General features: G+C 45.3%; 1 protein-coding gene and 1 non-coding gene across 2 annotated transcripts in view; both read right to left on the bottom strand.

Annotated features, from left to right (window-relative positions):
- The window catches only part of STAG3 (stromal antigen 3), a 4836058-nt gene that overhangs the window by 3450699 nt on the left and 1358055 nt on the right, over window positions 1–27304 (bottom strand). Inside the window, exon 9 of the mRNA XM_044077272.1 lies at window positions 11481–11554. Within this exon, the coding sequence (XP_043933207.1) occupies window positions 11481–11554 (74 nt within the window). The remainder of the gene's footprint in view (window positions 1–11480; window positions 11555–27304) is intronic.
- TRNAK-UUU lies at window positions 26071–26143 on the bottom strand. Its single transcript has one exon. It is a non-coding gene; the product is annotated as a tRNA-Lys (tRNA).

The following is a 27304-nucleotide window of genomic DNA, read 5'->3' as shown; positions in this document are numbered from 1 at the left end:
GCACACTCAGGAGATTCGAACAGGATGAGAGAATGGCAGATCTAACAAGGACCATTTAACAGCGAGAGTCCACTGAAGAATCCACATGTGAAGGCAGGCTAAAGGTAGAAGATAGACAGTGGCCACCATAGACCCAAATGCTCACAGAACTGCTTCTGCTGTCAGAAATTGGACTTGAAGGACAAAGAACATGTAGCTTCAGGCTGTGTATCCTGTCTGGAGTAAGGAAAACTTTTTCTGAATTGTGTCTAATGGAGCCCCCATGAAGTCCAAGGTCTGAAGTGGGACCAAAGATGACTTGCTGAGATTGATGGCGATGCCCAACCTCTGTGCTAGTAGAAGGAAGTAGTCCCTGGCTTGGCAAAGTTGATGCTCGGAAGGGGCAGCGAGGAGCCAATCATCCAGGTAAGGGAAAACCTGAATATCCGAAGCCTCAGGTGAGACGCTACTACATCCATCACTTCGGTGAACACCTTTGCAAGCTGTGATGAGACCAAAGGGGAGGGGGCTCTGAACTGGTAATGATCATGTCCTAGCCGGAAGCGTTGGAAAGTACAGTTGTGTACACTTACCATAATTATAGATGTTAGAGTGTATTCATTGTTTCAGTCCTAACAAATGGGTTATCTGGCTCCCGGTAGCCCTCAGTCGGCCAGAATACCAAAGGTAAGTAAAAATGACATTGGTTGCCGTTGGTTGTAAAGGATGTCAGGGCGTCCGATACAAAAGGAGCCAACCGGCATCACTTCCTCAGTCTTTCTTGCCATAACAGGAGCCCCCAGAAAATAAGGCTTAAATCAAAAATCAATTTGACAAATAAATTAAGCCTGTACCTCAGGAGAAGAGAATAGGAGAGGACCACAAAAAAGGGGGAAGGAGGGAGGGAAACCAGGACTGCAACAGTGAATACACTCATTTATGGTAAGTGTATGGTAAGTGTACACAACTGTACTATGTTCATCGTGTTTCACTGTTGCAGTCCTAACAAATGGGTTACCAAAGCACAGAGAAAAAAGGAGGGAGGAACCAACAGCATCAAGGGTTGGAGATAATGCCCTGCAACACCGCAGAGGCAAACCCTGCCCTGGCTGTGGAAAACAGAGGCAAATTATAATGCTTTGTGAAATTATCAACAGAAGACCATGTGGCAGCCTCCAAAATGTCTTTAGTAGGGACACCCCTTAGAAAGGCTGCAGAAGTGGAAGCCGCTCTAGTAGAGTGGGTCCTAACCCCTTGAGGCGGTGCTTTGCCATGAAAGGAATAACAAAAAGAAATGCAATGTGCAATCCATTTAGAAATGGTTTGCTTAGAAATAGCCTTGCCCTGGGCTCCAGGGGCAAAACTGACTAATAACTGTGCTGATTTATGAAGGTCCTTAGTCCTATCCAGGTAAAACCTGAGCAGTCAATGCACATCAAGAGAATGTAGGATCCTTTCACCTCTATTGCGAGGATTAGGAAAGAAAGTAGGAAGGTGTATCGACTGATTAAGAGTCAGGCTGGAAACCACCTTAGGCATAAAGGAGGTAGTAGTCCTCAGAGAAACTATCTGCATGGAAAATAAGAGAAGTCTCCACGGCCATCAAAGCTTGCAGCGCCGAAAACCCTCCTTGCTGAAGTTATAGCCAAGAGGAAGGTGGTCTTCCAAGAGAGAAACAATCTGTAGAGACAGCTGGCTCAAAAGGAGAAAGAACGAGTTTCTCCAGAACAAAATTAAGATCTCAGGCTGGAATAGGTGCTCTTCTGAAAGGTTTTAAATTGCAAGCACCTCTGAGAAACATTTTCATCAGGAGATGAGAGAAAATGGGCTGTTCAAGAGAACAATGAGCAGAGATGGCTGAAGCATGGATCTTAATAGAGGAAAAAGAAAGACCACCCTGTAGCAAATCAGCCAGGTATTCCAGGATCAGAGGAAGGGTAGGTTGAGAAGCAGACTCCCCTCTAGCCTGCATCCATTGAAAGAAACTTACCCATTTGCTAGCATGGGATTTCCTAGTGCTAGGCCTCCTGGCCTCCTTCAGCACGTCAACCAACTGCTGGGAAAGGGAGGAAGAAAAGGAAGCAGTCATAGAATAACTGAACCTATGAATGAGTCATGCTGCCAAATGGAGAGAATGAAGATGAGGATGCAGAATGTTTCCCCTTTCCTGAATCAAAAGATCTGGCTTCAGAGGAAGATGCCAAGGAGGAAGATGGGAGAGACTGCGAAGCAGCGGATACCAATGCTGTCTGGGCCAGTCCGGAGCTATGAGAATAGTCCTTGGACGTTCATCCCTGATCTTAACTAATACTCTGGGAGGAGGAGGAGGAGGGAAGGTGTACACTGATAGCAATGATCAATGGAAGAAAAGAGCGTCTACTTTCCAAGCTCTGCTGAGCTGCTGTCTGGTGAAAAAGAGAGGTAGCAGATGGCTGTCTGGGAAGGAGAAAAGATCCACCTGAGGAGTGCCCCAATGTTGAATGATGCTGTAAGAGACTGCTCTGTTCAGCTGCCACTTGTGAGGATCCAAAGTTTGCCTGCTCAACTGGTCTGCCAAAACATTGAGCCTTTCTGGAAGAAACCGAGCTAGGAGATGCAGGTCCAGGGATGCTGCCATGGACCAAAGATTCATGCTTTGCCTGCACAGGGGGTAAGAGAGAGTCCTTCCCTACTTGTTGATGTACCACATGACCGTGGTGTTGTCTGTCCCGACAAGCAGGGCCCCTGGAGAAAGAAGATGCTTAAAAGCTAGTAAGGCCTGCTGAACTGCAATCAACTCTTTTAGATGTGCATGTGCATCTGCTGGGCATTCCAACGTCCCTGAATGCACCTGCCATCTAGGTGTGCTCCCCAGGCGTAGTCCGATGCGTCTGTAGTCAGAACTTGAGTGGCAAGAGGTGTCGGAAAGGCATGCCTTTGTTTTGTAGACAGGCTATTGACCACCACAGAAACTCCGTCTGCAGAGATGGAAGCAGAGGAATCATCATATCCTGGTCCTCTGTGTTGACACCAAATGTTCTTGAGGTAACATTGCAATTTCCTCATATGCAGTCTTGCATATGGAATTATGAGAATACAAGATGCCACGAATCCCAGAGCCTGCAGGTATTTCCTTGCAGGGAGCTGAGACAGGCTTGCCAAGTCCTTGATGTAAACTGAAAGAGTTGTCTGCTTCTCCTGGGTGAGATGTATCATCTGAGCGGCTGTGTTCAGACTCGCTCCCAGGAATATTATCTCCTTGGATGGTACCATTTTCAATTTTTCCACATTGAGTGTGTAACCCAGGGAAGGGAGAAGAGTCTTTATGAATTCCAGATCCTTTAATAGCTGTTCCTGAGAACGTTCTTGAATCAGACAGTCGTCCAAGTATGGGTAAATCTGAATTTTTATCTGCCTGCAAAAAGCAATGACTGGGGCCAGGCACTTTGTGAAGACTCTGGGATCAGTAGATAAGCCAAAGGGCAGCGCAAAGAATTGGTAATGTTGCTCACCGACTCTGAAACGAAGGCATGGCCTGCAACTTTCCCTGATAGGAATGTGCAGATAAGCCTCTGAGATCCAAGGTTACCAGCCAAGAATCCTTTTCTAGCAGTGGTAGCAACTGATGCAGAGTGAGCATTTTGAACTTTGGAATTAATAGAAAAGAGTTCAGAATGGAAAGATCCAGGATAATATACCAGGTGCCTTCTTTCTTTGGAACTACGAAAAGCCTGGAATAAAAGCCCTGGCCAACCTGCTGAGCAGGAACTGATTCTATTGCTCCCAGATGAGACAGACACAAAATTTGCTTTTCTACTTCTGCCCTTTGGTTTGGAGGAACGTCCGGGAATCCCTTGGGAGATGGAAAGGTGCGGAAAAAAACTTGTGCCCTGGGGACACTGTTCTGAGCACCCATTTGTCGTCTGTGATATTGGCCCAGACATCTGCAAAAAGGGCCAACCTTCCCCCTAAAAGGACTCTCCTGGCAAGCAAGAGCAGGCAGAAGCTGTAAAAAGTCATTGAGTGTGTTTTGATTGAGATAGAGGCTTGGAGCTTCCCCCTTTAGAAGTGGAAGCCTGCCAATGCCTAGACCTTTGAGGGGTAGCCCTCTGCTCCCTAGAAGATTTGTAACCTCTAGCCCTGGAACAGTTCTGTCTGCTGGTATCAGGAAAGGTTCAACTCTTGGAAGGGTAATTCCTGCTAAAGCGAGGGGGTTGAACTTGCAGAAAATCCTTAAGTTTTGCATGGACTTGGCGTTATCCTCCATCTTCCTAAGTACCTCCTCTGCTTTGCTGCCAAAAAGACTGTCTTTATGCAAAGGTACATCCAAAAGCTTAGCCTTGACAGGTTCTGGAAGAGGCTATTCTCTGAGCCAAGTGTGCCTTCTAATAACAGATCCAGTAGCCGTAGCCCTGCTGGAGGCCTCAAGGATGTCAAAACCACAATGCAAAGAATGCTTCTTGACCAGACTGGCTGAATTCAGTAAATCCCGCATGTCTTTACTGCCAAAAAAGGTACACTTGCTATCCTACACTTAAATAGCCTCCAAGGTGTGCTGCTGGTACTTCAGCATATGAAATAGACAACTGGCAGCCCTAATAGCTAGAGTGGCAGAGGTATAAACCTTCTTGCCTCACCTACCTACGTTCCTAGACTCCCTGTCAGAGGGAACAGGATTCCTGGTAACAGTGGCCTTAACATTTTTAGGGTCCTGAGAAATAACCTCTGGATCCGCCAATGGATTCTTGAAAAGAAACAGATGATAATCAGGGACCCTGTAGTACCCGTCAGGTTTCCTGGGAGCAGGAGGAACCAAATTTGGAGACTAGGAATTTTCCAGAAACACACCAACTTCCAACACAGGGGGAAATAGCAAGAGGCTTATGCTGAGGTAAATCCAGAAACTCCCTAATCTGTTTCTTGGATTGAGGATAATCCTGACTTTCCCATTTAAAATGTTCTCTGAGGGTATTTAAAGTATCACCAAAAGAGAAATCCACTGGAGGAGAGGCTGAAGGAATGGACTCCTCTGCATCCGAACCCTCAAAAGGAGAAAAGGCCTGAGAAAATTCCTCTTCATTAGCAGAAATGCTGGAAGAATCAGAACATGAGCAGGACAAAACCTCAGGAGAAACATCCCTACTCCTTTTAGGAGGAGGAGGCTGAGAACCCTAATAACAGTCAACAAATCATTAGCCATTTTAACCATTTGGGATTGAGGGGAACGACAAGAAGCTGGAGCCTGTCTTTTCACAGGCTTACAAATGGAAGACTTACCTGCAAGCCTGAAGGACTTGGGAGGCCTGGCAACCGCCGAATTTCCAGCAGAGGTTGAAGGAAGAAGTTTGCTGTCAGAATGCAAAACGGAGGCCTCAGACACCGGAGTCAGCTTAGCGGCTCACGCTCCAGCAGAAGAGGCAACCGGCGACAGGTCAGTAGGCAAAACAGAGGCCGAAGGCCTAAGGGACACTGACTCCATCAAGGCCTGCGGTTGTACATCTGCAGACTGCAGGACTGCAAAGGTGTCTCACTGGCTACCGACTGACAACCAACTTAACCTCATCTGAGGACTTCGCTTTCTGAGGCCTGTCGCGGTTCTTATCTTTACGTTTCTTCGGAACATCCGAATCCTGAAGACCAGCGGACACCATACCAACGAACTTAGCCAAACTCCAAAATGCCTAGCCAAAATCTTAGCCAGACGACGGATAGTACGCGGATTAAAGGAGGCACAGAGATCACAATTGGGAACGTCATGGTCAAGGCCTAAAAAAATAATGCAATGGGAATGAAAATCTCTATGGGAAATCTGCTTTCCACAGGTAAAGCAATTAGCTTTTTCTGACATTCGTTAAGGCAAGAAAAGAGGATCTCCAATGGGGTACTTAGCTGTAGTAGACTTCAACTCTTGTAGTTGGAAACCAACAAAGGTAAACTGCCGACTGGCACTCGTGCATGAAAATCTTCTACTTCAGGCTCCGTGGCAAAGAAGACTGAGCAAGTGACGTTGGCTGGCTCCTTTTGTATCGGACCCCCTGACGTCCTTTACAAATGACGGCAACCAACGTCATTTTTACTTACCTTTGGTATTCTGGCCGACTGAGGGCTACTGGGAGCCGGATAACCCATTTGTTAGGACTGCAACAGTGAAACACATGAACATCCTCCGACAGCACCTGTTCATCTTGATAGGATAGTACACATCATGTAGGTTGATTGAGCACAGCCAATCGTTTGCCTGCAGGAAGGGCAGGATGGATAGAAGCATAACCATCCGGAATTTTGTTTTTGCCACTGACGGGTTTCAAGGTGGATAGATCCAAAATGGGTCTTAGGTCCTCTGTTTTCTTTGGCACTAAAAAAAACCTGGAATAAATGCCTGACCCAGATTGGTCGAAGGGGACAGATTGGATGACTTGTTTTCTTAGCAGCTTTTCTACTTCTAGTGTTGCTTCCTCCCTCTGTGCAGGTGGAATGTCTGTGTAGGTGTTTCGGTGGTAGGGGCAGTTTGAGAAACGAGATTGAATAGCCTCTGGATACGCTCTGCAACACCCAATGATCTGTTATGGACTCCCATTTTGTTGGGTGGAGCAATAACCAGTCCCAGACTGCCTCCAGAGAACAGCAGTCGGGCAGCCCTTCAGGGCTGCTGTGCGGGTCTGTCTGAGAACGGTTCTTCAGACCCGTAATTTCTTGGATCCCCTCTGTCTCTAGGGTGGGGTCTATCAAAACCCCCTCTGGCTCAGGGAATGGCGAGTCCGGAGTGTCCCGGGAAAACATCTGAGACTTCCAGAACTACATCTTCTTAGCCCCCCCCGCTGATTCCTAGAAAAAGATCTTTGATGGAGAAGCGGATCCCGACGTCAGTGTCTTCCCGTCCTTCTCATTCTGGACCAAAGTCTCGCATACCGACTTCCCAAGCAGGGAAGAACTGTTGTACAGGGCATTGGTGAATGACGCCTTGAAGGGTTCCGAGAACTGACAAAGCCAGAGCCAGCCAAGTCGCCTGATGGCAATGCCTGTACCAGCTGCCCTAGCGGCTCCCTCGGTAGCATAAGAGAGGAGATGCATGAAGGTGTTAGTGACTGACTTCAGAGTGGCCATACGAGCAGAAAATGTCTTGTCTCCCACCGACATGGACTCATGGGTCGACTCAGCGATTCCCTTTACTAGGTCAAGCTGCAGCCGAATCACATGTGTTATGTAATCCAGCGCACTTACTGAGAAGGTGGCTGAAGCGCAGACCTGCTTCCTGAATCGATCCAACACCCTTGACTCTCAGTCAAGATGGACCTAAGCGCTCTCCTCAGCGAGCTCTTTGTTAGTGGCAGCTGCATCAACTAGGGACCCTTTGTTCCAGTACGTCCTATTCGACGGGGCTAAGGACTTTATCCGGGCACTTTGGGATGGGCTCCACTATGACAGGTTCCTTCCACGCCCGAGATGTTACAAGGTCCACTAATGGATCAGTGGGAAGGGACACCCAGGAAGTAGATGGGCCTGTGCCAAATGTCTCAAGGAACATCAATTAGTCCTAGGTTGTCTTTTGGGCAGACACCCCCCACCTCTCTGACAGAGGAATTCCACAATGTCTCCAAAGAAGATATCCTCGGGGGGTGACCGGGGGACCCTTCCCCTTCCTCCAAATCAGAGTCTTCGGTGAGTGACTCCGGTGGGGAGGCTAAGTGCCTGCTCTTGCACGTGCAATTGCGAGGGTTCTCCTCAGCGGGAATCGCTGGGGAGGACTTGCCAATGCCCTGCTGCTCCCAAGCGGGAGCCTCTAAAGGCAAAACGGCAGCAGGCTGTCCCTGAGATGGCAGGATGGTCGGGACCGTGCCCAAAACAGGAGGAATCGGGGTGGAGTCAGAGGACGAGATGGTCAAGGGTCTCGACAAAAATAGAGAACACCCTTTCCACCACATCATAGGCCGATGGAGAACAGACATCCTGAGTAAGGCCAGTAAGAGCCTTTCCCCTCTGACCTGATGGCAGCAGAGATGCCGAGGGGAAGACTGTCCTTTGACACGCTCAGAGCAGGCAGCAACCCCTCAGATCCGATGCAGAGGCAATGGCTCCGAAAGTTCGTCGGATCCAACCTAGTCAGATCAGACACGTTCAAGGCAATGGCAGGCGTTGAGGTACAACGTACCGTCGGCACCGACCCCTCGACCCTGAGGGTCCTCCGATTCAGAGGCTCTGAAACCAAAGGCCGGATCGGTGAAGGAGTGATCGGGGTAAAGACAGACTGCAAGCTCCCCGCTCAGGTGGGTCAGGGGAGCAAGCAAGACTCCCTTCTGAATTTGGGTGCGGATAAACTTCCACATCATCTTGCCCATCTCCGCTTCACTGAGGCTACGGGTGGAGCAGGAGGATGAGGCTACCAACACCAGCATGGAGTGCCAGTGAGGGGAAGCCCACATGGGTGACCGAATCCAGGATGCCTCCGGCTCGAGGGAGAACCTGAGAGAATGGAGCCGAGAAGATCCTGGTCTGGTATCTAGCTTAACTTTCGGCGGAGGGCCGGCTGGAGCAGAGTGGTCAGGAGACTGCTTCCTCAGCTGTCCTTAGACCCCCCCCGACCTCTTGGCAGGAGTTTGAGTTCCAGAGGCTGGGGAAGAGGTAGAAGTTGATGCTGCACCTGACACAGGGGGTGGAGGGACTACAGTCCCCAAAGAAGGTACTAGTAGGCCTTCAGGAGGAGTTTAACCCTCCTGTCCTTCAGTGCCCTGGGATTAAGCCTGGCACAGATAGGACAGGAAGTGAATTGATGGGCCGCCCCCAGACACACCGAGTGTGGCCAATGGCTAGAGAGAGCTTATGACCACACACACTGCACTTTCTGAAACCTGGCTTAGGTGTTTCAGCCATAACCCAAGACAGGCCCAAAACTCTTGCACATACTCCATTATAAAAAGATTGTAAAGAAAGGGAAAGAAGTTTTTTTTTTTTTTTTTTTTTACCGACAACTGCGCCAGGGGAGGTAGACAGTAAAGATAGGAAGAAAGAGCTAAGGAAGGTAGCAAAAAGAGTAAAAGCCACTCACTTACCCCAAAATGACTAGCTAGGAGCTCAGACCACAATGCTTACTTTTCAATGGCAAATGAGATCTGAAGGGAGGAAGGAGACATGGGGCATTATGGGTAAGGGGAGGAGCTTTGAGCTTGGATCAGATGCTAGATACGAGTCCTAGTTGGATCCATTACAGATCCGTAACCCACAGGCTGAAGATGAAATTAAGTCAACTACTTCAGATCTATAATTCAAAGTGGAAAGGAATGATGCTGACACAGGGAGGAAGCTAAAGAAATAACGGGAGATTGGGATTTTGGATGCATACTCTTAAGGAGAACCAAAATCATACATATTCTAAGAACCAAATCAGCATGAGACTGGAGAAGAGAGATTTTGCCGATAGGGTTGACAGTGGTTAGGGATACAGGTAATAGGCAAGAGAGGGTGGGAATTTAAAACTGGCAAAGGAACCAAGGTATTGGGAGCAAATAACTAGAATGGGAAAGGGGCAATAATAGGAAAACTGTGTTCAAAGTCAGATGAAACTTGCAAAAAATGTCCACAACCGATAAATCCACAGGAAAGGCGTTTAAGCACTTTTTGTCTCGGATATTCCCAAGACTTCTTCATAATAGAGAGACACTAACATCCAGCATTTTTATATAAAAGATAATTGGTATACAAACAAGCAATAGGCTTATTAATTGGACCAATTAAATTGGTTCAACCTAAAATCTTAAAACTAAGGAATACATAGAAATTCCTATCTAATCTGTGCCCTTTGTTTTAAAACGGAGGCAAAAGACAGTGTCATTTAAACCAGGTTCAGTGAAAGAATTTAATAAAAATTGCCACTAACTCACAAATGTCAACATTAACTTCCCACCACCTCTTGGTAATTTGTGTACAACCTCTAAAATACCAAACAAAAATTCGATACCAATGCACTGAGTAGACATTCTAAAACATCTAGTAATTTTTAAAACATTTTGTTTGGTATTTTAGAAGTTGGGGAAAAAGGCCAACATACAGCATAATAATCCATATAATAAAATTTGCATTCATATTCAAAAGCATTAACTTTACAGGCCTTGTACTGAGAATTTACAGAGAGAAGAGTGGTGTAGAAGATAAGTAGGAGAAATTTAAGAAATACAATAGGGTGAGGTATTAGAGGAGATAAGCATGTTTGAGTGTTAACAGAGAAGCACTGATACAATAATAAACTGATTCTGCTAGCCAGAAGTAGGTATAGTAATTTTAGTAATATAATACACTGAGGTATTAGAAGGGGATAAATAGGTTAACTGATTTAGAACTTTAAAAGAAGCTATAAGAAAGGTGATGAAGGATTTTAGAGAGCTATGTCCCCGATGGAGTATCCTGCAGTACAGACTAGATGGTAAAATTCACAAGAAAGAGGAACAAAACTACAAACAGCCAAGGTAACTGGAGCCTTAACTGTTCTCAGTCATAATCAAACAAGGACAAGCAATGACAACTTTCCAATCAGTATTTGGCTAAAGCTAACTGGCTAGACTGGACAGTCCCTGGGAAGGAAGCATGAGAATTGCCAGCCAGAAGTAGTCATTCCAGTTGACTGCTAACAAGCAGCCAAAGAGATCACCAAAGTGAGATACCCTCACCTCATGTATCTTGGGTATGGAAACCTGACAGTATAGCCAGAACAGGAAGACAATCCTATATATATATATATATATATATATATATATATATATATATATATATATATATATATATATAACAATTTCTGGTCTGCTTTTAAATAGCAAAAGAGAGACAATGTGCCTCGTATCAAAAATTAGTGTTCTAGCATTATAGTAAAGGGGGAAGGGTGCCTGTCTGAAACTATCTTCATTGGCACAGCAACTTTCCGTCAGCAACAAAAACAGTGGCAGATATCTATGAACAGGCCCTTTGCTTTATACAACCCCATTTTAAAAACATGACAGAGTTGGAACTGCTAGCTAACAGCTATGAAAGGGAACCAAATATTCAATGCATGTAAATGATCATTCACACTTTAGCCCCCAAAACAGTCTACTACAGGCTCAGAGATTTTCCGCCACACTAGATCTTTTTTCCAGTCTCCTGTTGTATAACTGCAGATGAAGACCAAAGCCTTTTTTCTTAGACATAAGTCAAGTGCGGATGACAAAAAATACAGCAAACTTACTTGTGTCAATATGGGTAAGCATGTCTGTACAGTTCATTAGCTATCTTATAGCTGCCTTAAGTCACACTCCGTATTTACCTACATTTACCAGTAAGTATCTGCTTACCCAAGTCAGGAAAGAGAACAGCACCAGAGAAAATACCTGCCACGGAAACAGCAAACAAGTCAGTTCCATCAGTGTGGTTTTTCACAAACATTTCTAATGTTTCCTAGTATTCTGCACTGCCATCAAAGCTAGGCTAGTAATAGTACCTTCATCCTATATGTTCACAACAACCCTAAGTCTGCCAGGTTCTACTGCTGATGGACTCACCGGTATCTGTGAACAAAGACTCCCTTGAAAATGGCATTCATCATACTCTGGATGATCTCTTGATTTTCTTCCAACTGAAAAAACAAATCAGGCAATGTGAAGCACGGTTAACTTCTAAACATTTGGTCAAAAGAACAAAATTAGTCAAGTTGTTGGGCTTTAGACTGCATCTATAAAACTAAAATTCAGAGATATGGACGCTACACGCAAACAAACACCAACAGCAATATTTCAGACTGCTTAAAAAGAAATTATGTACTCAAACATAAAAAGAAGTTATGCACTCACAAAAATGTTCCATCTGTGCTGTCCATTGTCATTCTTCAACTGTTGAGTTTGGATCCGATCCTCAGATCCAACTCAGCCATTACTAAAGCTTGTGGTAACAAAGAAGCTCTTGAGCTTGTCCCTTACCAATAATGCACTAGCCCTAAGCTACCTCAGATCTTGCTCGCTGAATTTACCAGAAAGGAAATGCATAACTCTAGATGTAAAACTGCACGTGTTCCACAAAGGAAGAAACTATATCTGGGGACCAATGTAAAGGACAGTGATGTCCCTCTAAGAACTCATTCGACTAGAAGTTTGTGAACAGGAGGGATGGGGGCTAGTGGACGGGAAGTTGATAAAATATGAAACTGGACAACACAGATGGAACTTCATGGTGAGTACATAACTTCTTTATCTGATGATGTTAATTTTCATTCCATCCTCAACTGTTGGGACAGAGTTCCCAGCTACCTACAATCTTGGGTGAACTCTAAAGGAAGGATATTCCTGAGCACAGTTGAACCAAATGATGCTATACAATCAAATCGGTTATCCATCTGGCTAAAGTTACTTTTGCTACTGATTTTCCCAATGTCAATTCTGCAGAGGAAACAATTGGTCTGTTTTTCTGATTCCTTTTGTTCTATGCAAGTAAAAGCTTAATTGCCTGTGAACATCCAACAAATGTAACATGTATTCGCCCTGGTTTGCAAAATTAGGAAAGAATACTGGTAAATTAATGGATTGATTGATATTAGATTCAGACACGACCTTGGGAAGGAGGCATTTGTTTGTAGTGTCACTATCCTTGTGAAAGATCAAGTTAGGAGGTTTTGTAAACAAAGCTTGAATCTCTGAAATATGTATAGTAGAGGTAATACCTACCAGAACAGCAGCTTTCCAGTAAGATACTTGAGCTCACATTTAGCTGCTGGTTCAAAAGGGGAATGTATCAGAGCCTGCAACATCAAGTTAAGATCCCATGGGGAGTAGAGTCCTTAAATGGGGGTCTCAAAAATGAGCGCCTTGCAAGAACATTCTGCACAATTTATGAGAGGCTACTGAAGAACCTTCAAACCCAGTGTGAAAAATATGATATTGTTGCTAAATGAACTTTAATAGTCAAGGAACTAGCTCCTTCTTTAAAAAGTAAAGCTAAAAACTCAAGTACATTATGTATCGGAGCTAAAAAAGGGTCAACAAAATGTTGGTGCCCAGTAAACAGAGCTTTTCCATTTACTTGTATAGAGTTTTCATGTTGAATGTTTATTGGAAGATAAATGTATATGTTGGACATGGAAAGAGCGCATCAGTTGTCTGACTAATAATGGAATCGGAGAAACCAGGCAGTCAAGTCTGAGGTTTGAAATGTCTGGATAGATCATGCCCGTCAGGTGAGACAAGAGGTTTGGAATTGGATCCATAATCCAAGGTAAGTGAGGCCAAAGGAAGGGAAACCAAACCTGCCAAGGCAAGTAAGGTGCAATGAGGTTGACTCTGCTCTTCAACCTGGCAGCTGTCTACAGAAATTTTGGGATTAACGGAATTGGTGGATAGGCAAAAAGTAGACTGGGGGTCAATCGTGAATTAGAGCATCCCTCGGTGATTCCCTCTGTGAGGCGATTAAGGCAGAATAGCTGCTGCATTTGTTGTTTAGGGGGAAGCAAGGGTGGCCCAATGGATGAAAAATCATTCCCGTCACTTTCTTGCTAAGCGACCACTTATGAGGTAGATTTATGTACCTGTTCAGTTTGTCTGCTATCACACTGCACTTTCCCAGAATATGCATTGCTATGAGAAAGCACTTGGATGAGATCACCCATGGCTACACTCTGAGTGCTTCTCGACAAGCCCATTTGAAATGCAACTGTCCCTGGAGGGGGAGCATCCTGGAAGGCCTGCAACACTAACAGCACTGCTCTCATCTCTAGCAACGTTGGCTTCTTCGGGGGACGAAGTGCCTTGGTCAGTTTTCCCCAGAAATCGACCTCCCCCAGCACAACTGGGAAGCAGCTGTGGTCACAATGGCCATGGGCTGAGGGGGAATAAATGGACGGCCTTGTAGAACTTGGTCAAATTGAATCCACCACCTGAAATCTCTCTCTTGCACGTCTGAGTGATTTGCATCTGAGCTGACCTGGATTGGCAAAGTATCAACCACTGTGTTGGTAGCATCCACTAGAGTACTCTCAAAATCTGGCTAAAGGTACTAAGGTTATTGCTGTTGACATAGATCCTACAGCTTGAAGGAGTAAGTAGGCTGAAAAATTTCAGACCTGTGATCTGATAGCTTGATTACCTCCCTCAGAGTACAAACTATCATTGACTTTGTCTTGAAAATTGCACCTATAAATTTCAAACTCTGAGTTGGTTGTAGTTGAGACTTGTCACAGTTTATGGTTATTCCCAGATGAGAACAAGTCTGAAGAACCTGATCTCTTGCCCTTATCAAATAATGCCTGGTCAGGGGAAAATAAGACAGTCGTCTAGATATGGAAGCATTCAGAATCCTTGCAGTCTCAAGTGACCCGCTACTACTGCCATGCATTTGAACATCCTGTGGACTGTGGTGAGACAAAACGGTAGAGCTCTGAACTGGTAGTGACTTGCGCAAAGCCAGAAGTAGATACCTTCTGGATTGTCTGTTCATCTTTTTGTGACAGTAAGCATCCTGCAGGTCTATCGAGCACATCCAGTCATCTTAGCTCAGAAAGGGGAGAATGGACTGAACAGTAGCCATCCGAAACTTGGTATGTTGAATTGACTTGTTCAGGTTGCTGAGATCCAAGATTGGTCTCCAGTTCCCAGTTTGCTTTGGCACTAAAAAGAACCTTGAGAAAGCTCCAGATTCTACCTGGTCTGGTGAGACCTCTTGGATGACTCTCTTTCAAGCAGCTTTTTTTTTTTTTTATTTGAAATGCTGCTTTTCCCCTCTGATTGGGTGCAACATTGGGGATCTTTCTTGAGATCGGAAGTGGGACAGAAAAGGGCCTATATAGGGATTATAGCCTCTGGATATAACACACTGCATCCAAGTATGTTTTGTTATATCTAGCCAGGCTCTCTGATGCAGGGATAATCAACCACCAACTGCCTCTAGAGGTCTCCTTTCATGAGCGTTGGAAGGGATCGTCAAAGAAAATCTTTGGAACCCTGGTTTTGTGGGCTTCCTCTGCTGCTGGGGTGGCGTCAACCATTAGATTTCCCACCCTCTGCCCCTATGGGAACTTTCTCCAAGTGTGTCCTGGAAAGAACCCTGGGACTTCCTGAACCACATTTTCTGACCATGTCACTGATTCCTAGAAAAGGATCTTTGAGAGATCAAAAAAATGTATGCTCACTGGTAACAGGGTCTTTCCATCCTTCTCACACCTGGATAATGTGTTCTTCACTTTGGGGCCAAATAAAGATGCACCATCAAAAGGAGCATCGACAAACAAAGACTTGAAGGGGTTTGCAAAATCACACAAGCATGTCTCCTAATGGAAATGCCTGAACCTACTGCCTGTGAGGTGCCTGCAGCTGCTTGCGAAATAAGCCTCATGGATGAATTTGAAATAGATTGTAGGGTAGCCAACTGAAGATACGGATGATTGGGCCTCTGCAGAAATGGAAGCTGAGAGGTATTTAACAGTTCCGTAATCAAATCCCTCTGCAACACTGCAAAATGTGCCAAATAAATCAGCAACCTGATGGCAAAGGTTGCTGAAGCATAGACATGCTTCCCAAACCTGTCCATCTCCAGAGACTCCGTGTTAGGGGGATGAACAGTGGAACTCTGTTCAGCAAGTTCCCTTTTGGGGGCTGCCGCCATGAAGATGGCATCAATGGGCACCTCTTTAGCCCAAAACTCCTTGCCTGAAGGTGGTGCTAGAATCTTGTCTGGTTCCTTCCACTCCCACCAAGAGACCAAATCAATAAAGCTCGTTGGCAAATGCAGTAACCAAGGACATAGATGGGCCAGTATGGAAAGCCTCCAGGAATGTAGACTCCTCGGATGAAGGGTTGCTGGGTGTCCAACCACTTCTCTTGTCTTATGATCTCGAGGATGTCTCCAAATGACACATTTTCAGGAGATGTTCATGGGGACCCTTCACCTTCATCCAAGTCCGTATCCGCCATGACAGACTCTTGTGGAGAGTCCAAGTGGTTCCTCTTACATTTCTTGTTAGGGACATCAGCAGTGGGATGCTGCTGGGAGGTATCAGAAAAAATTCTAATACCCTGCTGGGAAGCCTAGAGATCTCAGACTGTCTGTCCCTGCAGTAAAGAATGATTACGCTCCAAGCACACAGACATCAAGGTAGAAGGTTGAAGATCTGAGGGGGTTGGATCCAGCCGTTCTGCCACAGTAGAAAACACCCTCTTCACAACCTCGAAGGCTGATCATCCCAGAGAGAGGGAAGACCCCGGCGTCGAGAAGACAAGCTTCTGGGTTGCTGTCCTTCCCTGCTCCAAAAGCAATCTCCCAGAGTAGGAAGCCAGAGCCAAGCTATCCAGTGCTGAAGCTCCAAGGCGCAGAGACAGCTCCACCTACTTCGGAGTCTACTCCAATGCCTTGGATCAGACAGGGGAAGCTTCTGCTCTGACAGCCCACTGGTTCCAACTGAACCTGATCACTCAGCGCAAGTTTTGCATCCGAAGATAATGGTATCTTCGGATCACAGCCAGACAGATCCAGAATGCTCATGGACTCCGAAGCAACCGAAGGATTCTGAGAAGGAACTTGAAGTCGGGGTGTAGTTGAATGATGAAAATCCTGACCCAAAGGGGTAGGAGCCAATACGACATCCAAGTCTGTGCCGAGAAGCTTTTCCGCACCAATCTTTCCATATCTTCATCTGTCAGACTTCTGGAAGAAGTCAAAACAAGAGATAGGGACTTAGATATGTGACGTTCCAAGAAGGGCGAGGGCACCCTTGAAGGGGCAGGATCAATGGATAGCAAATATCCTGTCCTAGGAAGAACTACAGGACTCGAGGCAGTCTGCTACAATGGCTGTTTTATCAGATTTGAGGTAGTTGGATCCATCACGTTTTCTTTCTCAGATTAGAGGGAGAGGAACTTTTGGATCTTAACGGATTCAGTTAGGCCTTTTCCTAGATGGCTCTGAAACCAAAGCAGACTGAGGATCATGGTATCGATCACAAAGACTTCAGCTCTTTACGTTTAATTTTGGGAGAATTGAGCCCCAGATACTGCCCTCTCCAAAACAGATGGCAGTAATCCTTCTTTCAACTAGAGACGTAGGATTGATACCATGGCAAACTGAACAATCCTCTTGTAGGTGTAATGGTCCCAGGCAGTAAACACACCGTGTGGGAATCTGACATTGTTGGTTTGTGTGCGCACTTAAAACAGTTTTTAAACTCAGTGGGGCCTTTTTCCACAATTATACTGCAACTATAAAAGAAAAATTTAAGAATATATATATATTTTTTGGGAAGGGGGGCAGAAGGTAGGAAGAAAAACTATCAGGGACTGTAATAGGTTCATAGGTAGGTACTAGGCTATCTGCCCGAGGGCATTTATAAGCCTAGCCAGAGTGTGTCAATATTCGCCGCCCCATTAATTAATTAACTGAGCCTCTGTCAAGAACCACCAATGAAGTGATCCCAGGGGTGTATTTTCTGTTACCCATCCATTCGTCAAGGTTTCTCTTGAAGAGTGTTAGTGAGGGGCTCTGCCTAATGTAGTTAGGAATTTTGTTCCAAAGCATGGGGAGTCTCTGACAGGAATCTATCCCTCCAGCATGTTCTACTTACTGTTGTGGCGAGGTTTAGCTCACTAGAGCGAGTAGCTCGCAGTGACTTGGATTTCTTTAGGTGGAGAATGTTAATCAATTCTGAGTTGGACATGGCTTTGTAAGTCAGGCAGAGATCACCTCTGAGTAAGTGATACGCCACCGAGTACAGCCGAAGTTTTTCCAGTCGGGCTGCATAGGACATGTTTGAGGCCAGTAATCCTCTTGGTGAGGTACTTTTGTGGTCTTTCCAGCTGTTGGAAGTTTCTTGTGAGGTACATCCCAAATGGGGCATTGTACTCTATGATGGGTCTGATGAGTGACAACTAGAGGGGCACTATAACCTCTATTTCTAGATGTGAACCCTTTAGTAATTAGATGGGCTACACAGAAGTATTTCCTAACTACTTTGGCAATATGACTGTCAAAGGAGAGATCGCTATCTACCTGTGTCCCCAGATCTCTTATTACCTCTTCTGTATTAAGGGGGCTGCCACCTATGTGGTAAATTCATGGGTGTTTTGTTTTTCCCAAATGGGATGACTATGCATTTTTTGGCATTTAGCTTGAGACCATGACTTTGACACCAGCTGTCCGTCTCAGTAAGGCCATTTTAAAGAATGTCCGTGTCAGCCGAAGTCTCAATTATGGCTCCCAGTTTGCAGACATCGGCGAACTTGATTAGCCATAGTCCTCCTGTGTTTGCCTGTACTTCTGAGAAGTATATGCCGAACAGTAGTGGTCCCAGGACAGAGCCTTGTGGGACACCACTTGTGACTGGTTTAGTGTCGGACCTGGAGCCCGCTATTCTTACCGTGCAAGTTCTGTCTAAGCCAGATGGCAACCCATCTCGTGACGTAGGGGATTATCTTTAGGTTGGTGAGTTTTTCTATAATTCCCGAGTGGAGAATGGTGTCAAAAGCCTTGGTGAGGTCAAGGTAGGCTGTGTGAACCACCTTCCCCCTCATCTATGGCCTTGGTGACTGTCTCGAAGAAGTCAACCAGGTTTAGTAGGCATGATTTGCCCTTAAAGCCGAACTGGGTCAGGTCAAGTGTTTGGAAGTTCCCAATGTCTTTGTTAATATGTTCCATGATGATGCGCTCCATAGCCTTGCAGACCAGGCTAGTCAGGCTTATGGGGCGAGAGTTACCAGGGTCAGTTGTGGGCCCTGCTTTGTGGAGCGGAATAAGCGTTGCTGTGCGCCATTCTATGGGCATATAGCCTGTGGAGAGGCTGAGGTTGAACAGTGTGTTTAGGTGGGGGGACACCACTTAGACCCAAAGCATCCCCCAGGAGCCTTTGGAGGAGGAAAGAGAGGGGGAAGAGATGAATGAAAAAAATGAACAACACAGATGGAATTTTATGGTAAGACAACTTCTTTATCTGATTATGTTAATGTTCTTTCCATTCATCACTGATGGGACAAGAGTCCCAAGCTACCTTGAGGTCCATGGGCGGCCCTTATGGAAGAACATTCTTGAGTACCACTGAGCCGAATGCAGCTCTCCCTCTGGAGACCAAGTATAATTTGTAATGATTAATAAAGGTACCAGGCTTAGCCCAAGTAGCTGCTGTGCAGATTTCATCCATGGAAACCCTGGAATGGAAAGCTACAGATGTTGCCATAGATCTAGTGGAGTGAGCTTTAACATTTGGTATAGATTTGTTACTGAGGGAATAGATGAAACGTATGCAGTCCCTTAGCCATTTTTATAATGTAACCTTGGAAACAGCCTCTCCCAATTCTGGACCCAGAAAAGGAGATGAAAAGTTGTTCAGATTTACGGATAGGTTTGGTCCTGTCCAGGTAAAATCTAATTGTCTATGTACATCTAAGAAGTGAAGGCAGTACTCTCCTCTATTGGCAAAATTCGGAAAGAACACTGGTAGATCAATGGTCTGGTTTATGGAGAATTCAGAAACAACTTTGAAAGGATGGATTCATCCGAAGTGATACTCTCTTTATGAAAGACCAGATAGGGCCTCGATACACAATGCCTGCAGCTCAGAGACCCTTCTGGCAGATGTGATGGCTACTAAAAACAAGAATTTCCAAGACAAAAACTTTAGGTCACACTTCGGAGCAGGTTCAAAAGATTTTTGAGTCAAAGACTGAAGGACTAAACTGAGGTTCCATGGTTCCACGGGCTGTCTGATAGGCCTGATACGAGAGGTCCGCTTAAGGAAGGAAGGCCTTGCAAAGGCGTAAAGAGATGAGGGGTGCCATCTATACCATTGTGGAAATTAGAAACTACCACTAGATGTACTTACATATGGTAAAGGCAGAGGCTCCATCATCAAAAAACTTAGCCAGGTATTGAAGCACTGCAGTTACTGGAGCCGAATACGGGTCTAGCATGTTATCCTTGGACCAGATGGAGAACCTTTTCCATTTATCCTGATATAGTTTTCTGGTGGATGGTTTATGAGAGGCTAGAATTATGTCTCAAACAGGCAAGGAAAGATTAGCTTGCCTGGTGACTAATGGACATGGAGAAACCAAGCTCTCAACTTGAGAATGGACAGATTTGGGTGACTCGATCCTTGGGGGTAAGTAATTAGATCTGGTAGAGGGTCCAGAATCCATGGTGGGTATACTAGGTGAGGCCGAAGAAAGGGGAACCAAACTTGGGGCCAGAACGAGCTATAAGGATCACCTTGCATCTCAACCGAAGAGCTTTCTTTAGAAATTGTGGAATCTGGGGATGGGAGGATAAGCGTAAAGTCCAGTGGGCCAATCATGGATTAGAGCGTCCCTCGGTGACTCCCGCTCTGGGGGAAGTAGGGAAAAATAGCTGTTGCACTTGTTCGATGGGGAGCCAAAAAGGTCGCAGCAAGGCTGACTCTAGTGGCTGAAGATTTCTGTCACCACCTCAGGGTTGAGACACCACTTGTGAGGCATGAGAATGCATTTGCTCAATATGTCCGCAATCACGTTGGAGCTCCCCGAGATATGGGTTGCTATCAGAAAGTGGTTGAAAGCTATCATCCACTGCCAAATTCTCATGGCTTCTTGACATAAGGGGTAGGACTTGGTTCCTCCTTGTTTGTTGATATACGAGACCACTGACATGTTTGTCTGACTGAATTGCAATTGTCCCGGAAGGGAGAGTCGAATGAAAGGCCTGCAATGCTAACAGCACAGCTCTCAGTTCCAAAACATTGATATGCAGGTGAGCCTCTGAGGTGGACCATGTGCCTTGAACAGTCTTCCCCTGGAAATACCCCCCCCCCACCGGATCAGGGAAGCATCTGTGGTCACGATGGCTCTGGGTTGAGGGGATCGAAATGGGCAACTCCAAAGTTCTACATCTGGCCTCATCCACCAAAGGAGGTTCTATTTGCAGGAATTGGTTATTCAAATCTGGTAATAGAGGGGGTGATCGTTTGGGAACCATTGACAAAGGAGCCATTGCAGGATCCACATATGTAGCTTTGCTAGAGGCACTATCGGGATCAAAGCTGCCATAGAACCTAGGGCCTGAAGAACTTCCCTTGCTGAGACTTTTGTTCGAGAGTGCATTACTGGGAGCTAAAGCCTCAAACGGTGAGTCTATGAATTGGGAGTGATACTAGACAGGACTGAGCATTGAACACTGCTCCAATGAACTCTATTCACTGTGTAGGAGTAAGGTTTGACTTGTCCCAATGTATCGTTATTCCCAACAATTTTGCCAGAGAGATAGTATAATGCAGTGCTGTTATCAGAAGATGCTTGGTGGGGTCAGTGAGAAGCCAGTCGTCCAAATATGGAAACACCTGGAATCCTTGCAGTCTCAAGTGAGCTGTGACCACTGCCATGCACTTTGTGAACACTCTGGGGGCTGTAGAGAGACCGAAAGGCAGGGCACGAAATTGATAATGACTGGCCCCTACCTGGAAGTAAAGCAGACTCCTGAAGCGTTTGTCCATTTTGATGTGATAATACGCTTCCCAGAGATCTATCGAACACATTCAATCGCCTTCCTTTAAAAAAGGGAGAATGGACTGAACATCCAGAATTTGGTTTGGGTGACAGACTTGGTTAAGCTGCTGAGATCCAAAATGGGTCTCCAGTCCCGTCTTTTTGGCACCTAAAATAATCTTGAGTAGAATCCGGATCAATGTTGGTCTGGTGGGACTGGTTGAATGACTCAAATCACTATTATCTCTGAAGCTACTTCTTCCCTTTTGACTGAGTGGAATGTTGGGAAGTTTTCTTGGAAGGTCTGGCTGACAATAAAGGGGAATGGTGTAACCTCTGGTGATGATACTCTGCACCCAAAGATCGGTGTCAATGGACTGCCAGGCAGCTTGGTGCAGAGAAAAACGACCTCCGACTGTTTCCAGAGGTACGCAATCTGGCTGCTCCAGAGGAGTCGTCCCTGGAGCCTTGGTTTCAAGGACCCCCTCTACCTCTGTAGGGGCATCTTCTGGAATTGTTACTCCCTCTGCCCCTGGGGGTGCAATCACCATGTGTGGCATGGATAAGACCCCGAGATTTTTTGTGCCACATTTAACCATTCTGCTGATTCCTGGAGAAGATACGTTGAGGATTGGAAAACCATAGGCCTATGGCAGGCAGGATCTTTCCATCATCTTCGTACCTGGCTAGCATGTCCTTCACTTTGCAGCCAAAAAGGGACAAAGCTTCGATGGGAGCATTCAGAAAAAAAGACTTGAAGGGGTCTGTGAGGTCACAAATGCGCATCCAGGCATGACGCCTCATGACAATGCCTGAACCTGCTGCTCTGGCCACCCCTTCAGTTGCATGTGAAAGCAACCTCATGGACCAGTTGGATATCAAATCCAGGGTTGCGAGCTGGAAGGCCACTTTGTCTCAGACCTTAGACAACTGTCCTGCAAGTGTCCCAGAGAGTAAAGACTGCCCTGGAGCCTCGTAAAATGTGCCAAATAGTTCAGGGACCATATAGCGAAGGTCCCTGATGCAAAAAACACACTTTCCAAGTCTGTCCACTGCCCGGGACTCCCTGCTGGGAGGATGGACAGAGGAACTTTCCTCTGCCAAGTCGTTTTTCGTAGCCGTCACCAGCATAGCACTGACTGGTAACCCTTTGGACCAATGGGGGTTCTCCTCGGGAGGAGAAAGGATTTTGTCTGGTCTCAGAGGGATTGCCTCAATGGAATCAGGGTTCTTCCAAGCGCACTGCATGACGAACTGGATGAGTTCATTGGCAGGCAGGGTCACCCAAGAGGTAGAAGGCCGGGCATGGAAAGCCTGCAAGAACACAGACTCCTCATACGAAGGGTTGGAGGGCTTCCAGTCACCTCTCTCTGCTTAAGTATTTCCAGGATGTCTCTGAAAGGGACATCATCAGGAAGCGACCAAGGGGACCCATCACCATCATCGTAATCAGTGTCTTCAGTTAAGGACTCCTCGGGTGAGTCCACGTGCTTCCTCTTGCACGCCCTCTTTCGAGGGGGGGTCTCTGAGAACTCAGAACAGTGGCTATACTAAACAGGGGTGTCCTGCGGCTTTATTGCCCGGTGTCCAGGGGAGGTGGTCTGTGACAGCTGTAGCTCAGGGGGCGAAAACTGGGGTTCCGACATCACAGGAGTGCTGCCAGAAGCAAGAGCCCTCTCCATCGCGTGAAAGGCAGGCCCGCCCAAAGAGGGATGGGAGTCTGGAACACAAACACAACCTTCGAACCGGGGTCACACCCTGCTCCGATGAGCTAGCCCCCACAGGTGGAGCCTCAAAAGCAGGATTGGTGCAGACATGGCTATTGGCGCCGAGGATGGAACAGAGGAGAAAGACGGCTCCATGCCACAAGTCAAACTGCCCTTCCACCAATCCCCTGCTTGAGGAAGGACCGGTTCCGCAGGAACCGGAGAGGCAAACTCAGAGCCGGGGTGAGATCCACTGTAGGTGCCAAGGTGATGGGTTCCAAGAAGGATGTCGGAGCGGAGGGCTTCGGACCCAGAATGGTCTGAGGAGTGTAAGGTGGAGTCTATGGATAAGTCAACCCAAATTCTGCAGGTGAATGGGTCTTAAAAAGTGTGGGTATCCCCCTGGCTAACAGTTGGTCCACAAGATGCACCACGTCATGTTCTGACAGGCTCCTGGTAGATCTAGTGGATACCCCGGATGGAGAGTCAGGACATTCAATGGAGGGGCTGTATGCTTGGCCCAGAAACGGATCTAGAGAAGAGAGCATCAGGTCTGTGGTGCAAGGTCTGCCGGCACTGGTGTCTCAAGTTTCGAGACCAGTAGTAGAGGGGTTAAATCCAGTGAAGTCGGTATAATGCTCGGTGCTGAAACAGTTGGTTCCAAAAAGGTAACTAAGTAGTCGAAGGTGTGCCCTGAGCCGAAGAGGCCACAGGTGCCAATGTTGAAATAGGCGTAGTAAGATCTATAATCGGTGCCAGAGGCAGGACCGGTGCCATAACTAACACCGGTAACGAAGGTTTCGAGATGCTTGGAGCTGATGAAGACAGAGCCATAGAGGCAGATATACGCTTCGAAGACAACTTCGGGACCTTAGGTTTTACAGGCTTGCCCTGATCACCCGATGGTGAGGAGGGAACCGACTGGGACCTCTTTTTGTCTTTAGTAGGAAGGGTTGAGACCTCCATTGCAGAAATGGCCTCTGAAAAGGGAGACTTGAGTAACCCCTTCAAAATCAGTTTATTTTTGTGCTCATTAAGAGTGCGTTGACAAACTCTGACAAATGTCACACGGAAGCTGCACCGAAAGGTGGGCACTCCCCAAACAGTACAGACAGTTATCGTGAGAATCACTATTAGGCAACTTACCATTACAAGAAGCACAATGCTTAAAACCTGAAGTACCCTTCTTATCCGACATGTTTAGAAAGAGAGACTACAGGCCAACAGTATGATTCAGTTAGTCAAACACTGTTCAAAGAAGTCACGATTATCAATACAGTGATATGTAGATAAGAAAGAAAACACCTTACTACAAACCAAAGTCAATAGGTTAAACAGAAAAGACAATACCAGCAATGATACTGAAGGAATACCACAAGGGTAAGGGAGGAAAGGCCGTACCAACAATCGTACTTAAACGTTTACCAACAGTAATAACGGGTAGAGTAGAGAAGAAAAAATAAGATAAGACAGAAGAAAACACTCTAAAAATACTATTCGCTCAAAAAATATAAAGATATAGAAAAACTTTCACACAAATATCAAATAAAGTTCCACTTAGCTGAGAACTCAGCTGAAACGTGGCTTTACGGCTACGCGGCAAACGAGATCTGAGGTAACAGGGAGAAGGGTGTTCTGGGTAGAGACTTAACTAGAGAGTTTTTTTGGCTGGTGCGAGCTTGGTAAAGAGACCGACTCGGTTCCGAGGGCTCGGAACCGAACCCATCAGTGATAAAGGGAAAGAAGATTAATATCATCAGATAGAAAGTTACTAACAGAATTTAAGTAGTACACACTGCACGACAAATTAAGTGAAAGTAAAGTTAGAACTATGATAACAGAAGAAATACGATGTATGAAGTTAAGGGACAAGAATTATAAGAAATATTAGAAAACATCACATCTCATTTTATGGAATACTACTTACAATGGATTCAAATATAATTTTCGTTTTTATTACTGCATATCATACCTTCATTTCAGCCAAGTATTTTATACAACTTATGAATTAAAAGAATTCTGTGAATGTTGTAAAACAAGATTTGGAATCAATACTGTGAATCTGCCCAGAGAATTATTTTCCTCACACCCAATTAAACAAAGCAGTGCTATGAAAGTGTTATAATGGCACCCTCCCACTTGCTAAAAACCACTGCCCTTAATATTTTGTTTAAAATAGTTAACTTTCACTTCTTAGACCATTTTCAACCTTATCTCGTCACACATATCATGGGTGAGTATAATGTACATGAAAAATTTAGTGTAGCAAGTAACTATGCATTTTTTGGGGAAGTGAGAAGAAAGCACAGCACCTGGAGAAATATGGGGAGAACATGCGAACTCCACAAACACAGTGACCGAAGGTCACAAACTCCATTCATTCCCTGAAGGTGCAAAGCAAACATTTTACTACTGAGACATCAACCCACCACAATAACTCAGGGATCAGATTCCTGATGTCAGGGTAGCATTGCATAGTTTCTCTGCCATCCTGAACCTAGACTTCTGATCCATCCACAAGTGTAACACTGCTGGGAAGATTAAAGTCAGCTGGAAGAATCAGAATCAAGATACTACACTGAAGTTGTGTTATGGTAGGAGGCAAGCTACACTATGAACAGACAAGTTTCAGAAACATGCTGTGCTAACAAGTCCCATGACATGTGTATAACACAGTCCAAGCTGGTCACAGCAGCATAGATGTAAACGATATACAAAAGCAGCTGACTCCACAGTGCCACCTGTATGTCAGAGCTGGTGAAGAGAGCATTTGGCCTGTCTGAAATTCTGATAAACAAGAGGAACTGAAAGTTTCAAAAGTTGGCTGCCAAGACACTGCCATCAGTATGTCGGAAGACATCAGAAAAATTTTTTTGTGTCTTTCAGCTTTTCCCGGTTAGGGGTGGCAAAATGAAGTACAAAATATTACTTTTTTATTTTTTTATCATATAATACTAAAAGAGTTTCGCCCGAACAGGGACTTGAACCCTGGACCCTCAGATTAAAAGTCTGATGCTCTACCGACTGAGCTATCCGGGCTTCTAAAAATTTTACTTTACTTATGTAGCACAATCTTGAAAACTGTATTTTATAACTTGGTTTACTCTTAGTTGGGAAATTAAGCTATTTTAGTTCAGGATATATGGCAAGAGAACAAATGTCATATAATTTTGAAAAATAACCTTATGAGGGTACAAAGCAAATGTAATTTGAAGACCACTCTGATAAATTCTTATTGGGTAGGTGGTCCAGGCTTCAGGTTCCACTGTCAGCTATAATTTTATTCAGTATAAACACACCAGAATATCTAGTTTAGTAAGCATATTAAGTAAGAGACTATTACAATTTTTTAAACTAAACAGTTGAGTTTGAGATAAACAAAACATGTAAGCAACCAGAATATGTAATAATTTTATAGGCTGAAGCTTAAAAAACAGTAAGGTAGGTGTAGCATAAGAGGAGAAATGAACAGTTGCGAGATTCAAGGTAATACAGAAATGTGTTGGTGCTTTGCATAATTAGTCTGCTGCAAAACTGAATAAACAAGTAAAATTATATTACACATACAGCAGTACATCCTGAAGTACAAACAGCATGCTGTAGTCCTGCACTGCAAAAGTAGTATGAGCGTGCTGAAAGAATGCAGTTTGAAACTGTCTACATGTCATAAAATGGCAGCTCATACATAGCAGTATTGTGTATGCATATTATGCTCGAACTATGAAAGCAGTGTGAACATTCTGAAAGCATACAGCTTAGAACCATCCCTGTGTAAGAAAATTATTGTTCATACTCGGCAGTAATGCATGTGTGTACGGCTCTTGACCTTTACTCACATTTCTATAATGTCTGACACTAACTCCATCTGGATGCTACTGCTGGTACTGCAGGTATAGGATTTCCTAGCATGTAATGAATGCAGTACGAGAACCAGCCTATAGGTGGAGCTGCTCCTTATGCAGCAATGACCCTTAAACTCGTAGCTTGAATTTTACTCTGACATTTAACGCCAGCGTAATTTCCTAGTGATTTGGTGCAGGGAATCCATTTAATTTTTTCTCAGGACTGGAGTAGGGCTCCAGGATTACTCACCTGTCTACTTAGTTTGAGAAATCTAACAATCGTTTTTCTGTAGCAGAAGCAGTTAAGTGCCTGGAGTAGTGAAAACCTTTCTGAAAACCAGAGTAGGAGAACACTCCT

The sequence above is a fragment of the Protopterus annectens genome, chromosome 7.part0 (assembly GCF_019279795.1).
Source record: "Protopterus annectens isolate FY-2018-M chromosome 7.part0, PAN1.0, whole genome shotgun sequence".
In the NCBI taxonomy this organism is placed as follows: Eukaryota; Metazoa; Chordata; order Ceratodontiformes; family Protopteridae; genus Protopterus; species Protopterus annectens.
Note: the sequence above shows the minus strand (reverse complement) of the source record. Positions and strands in the feature narration are given on the sequence as shown.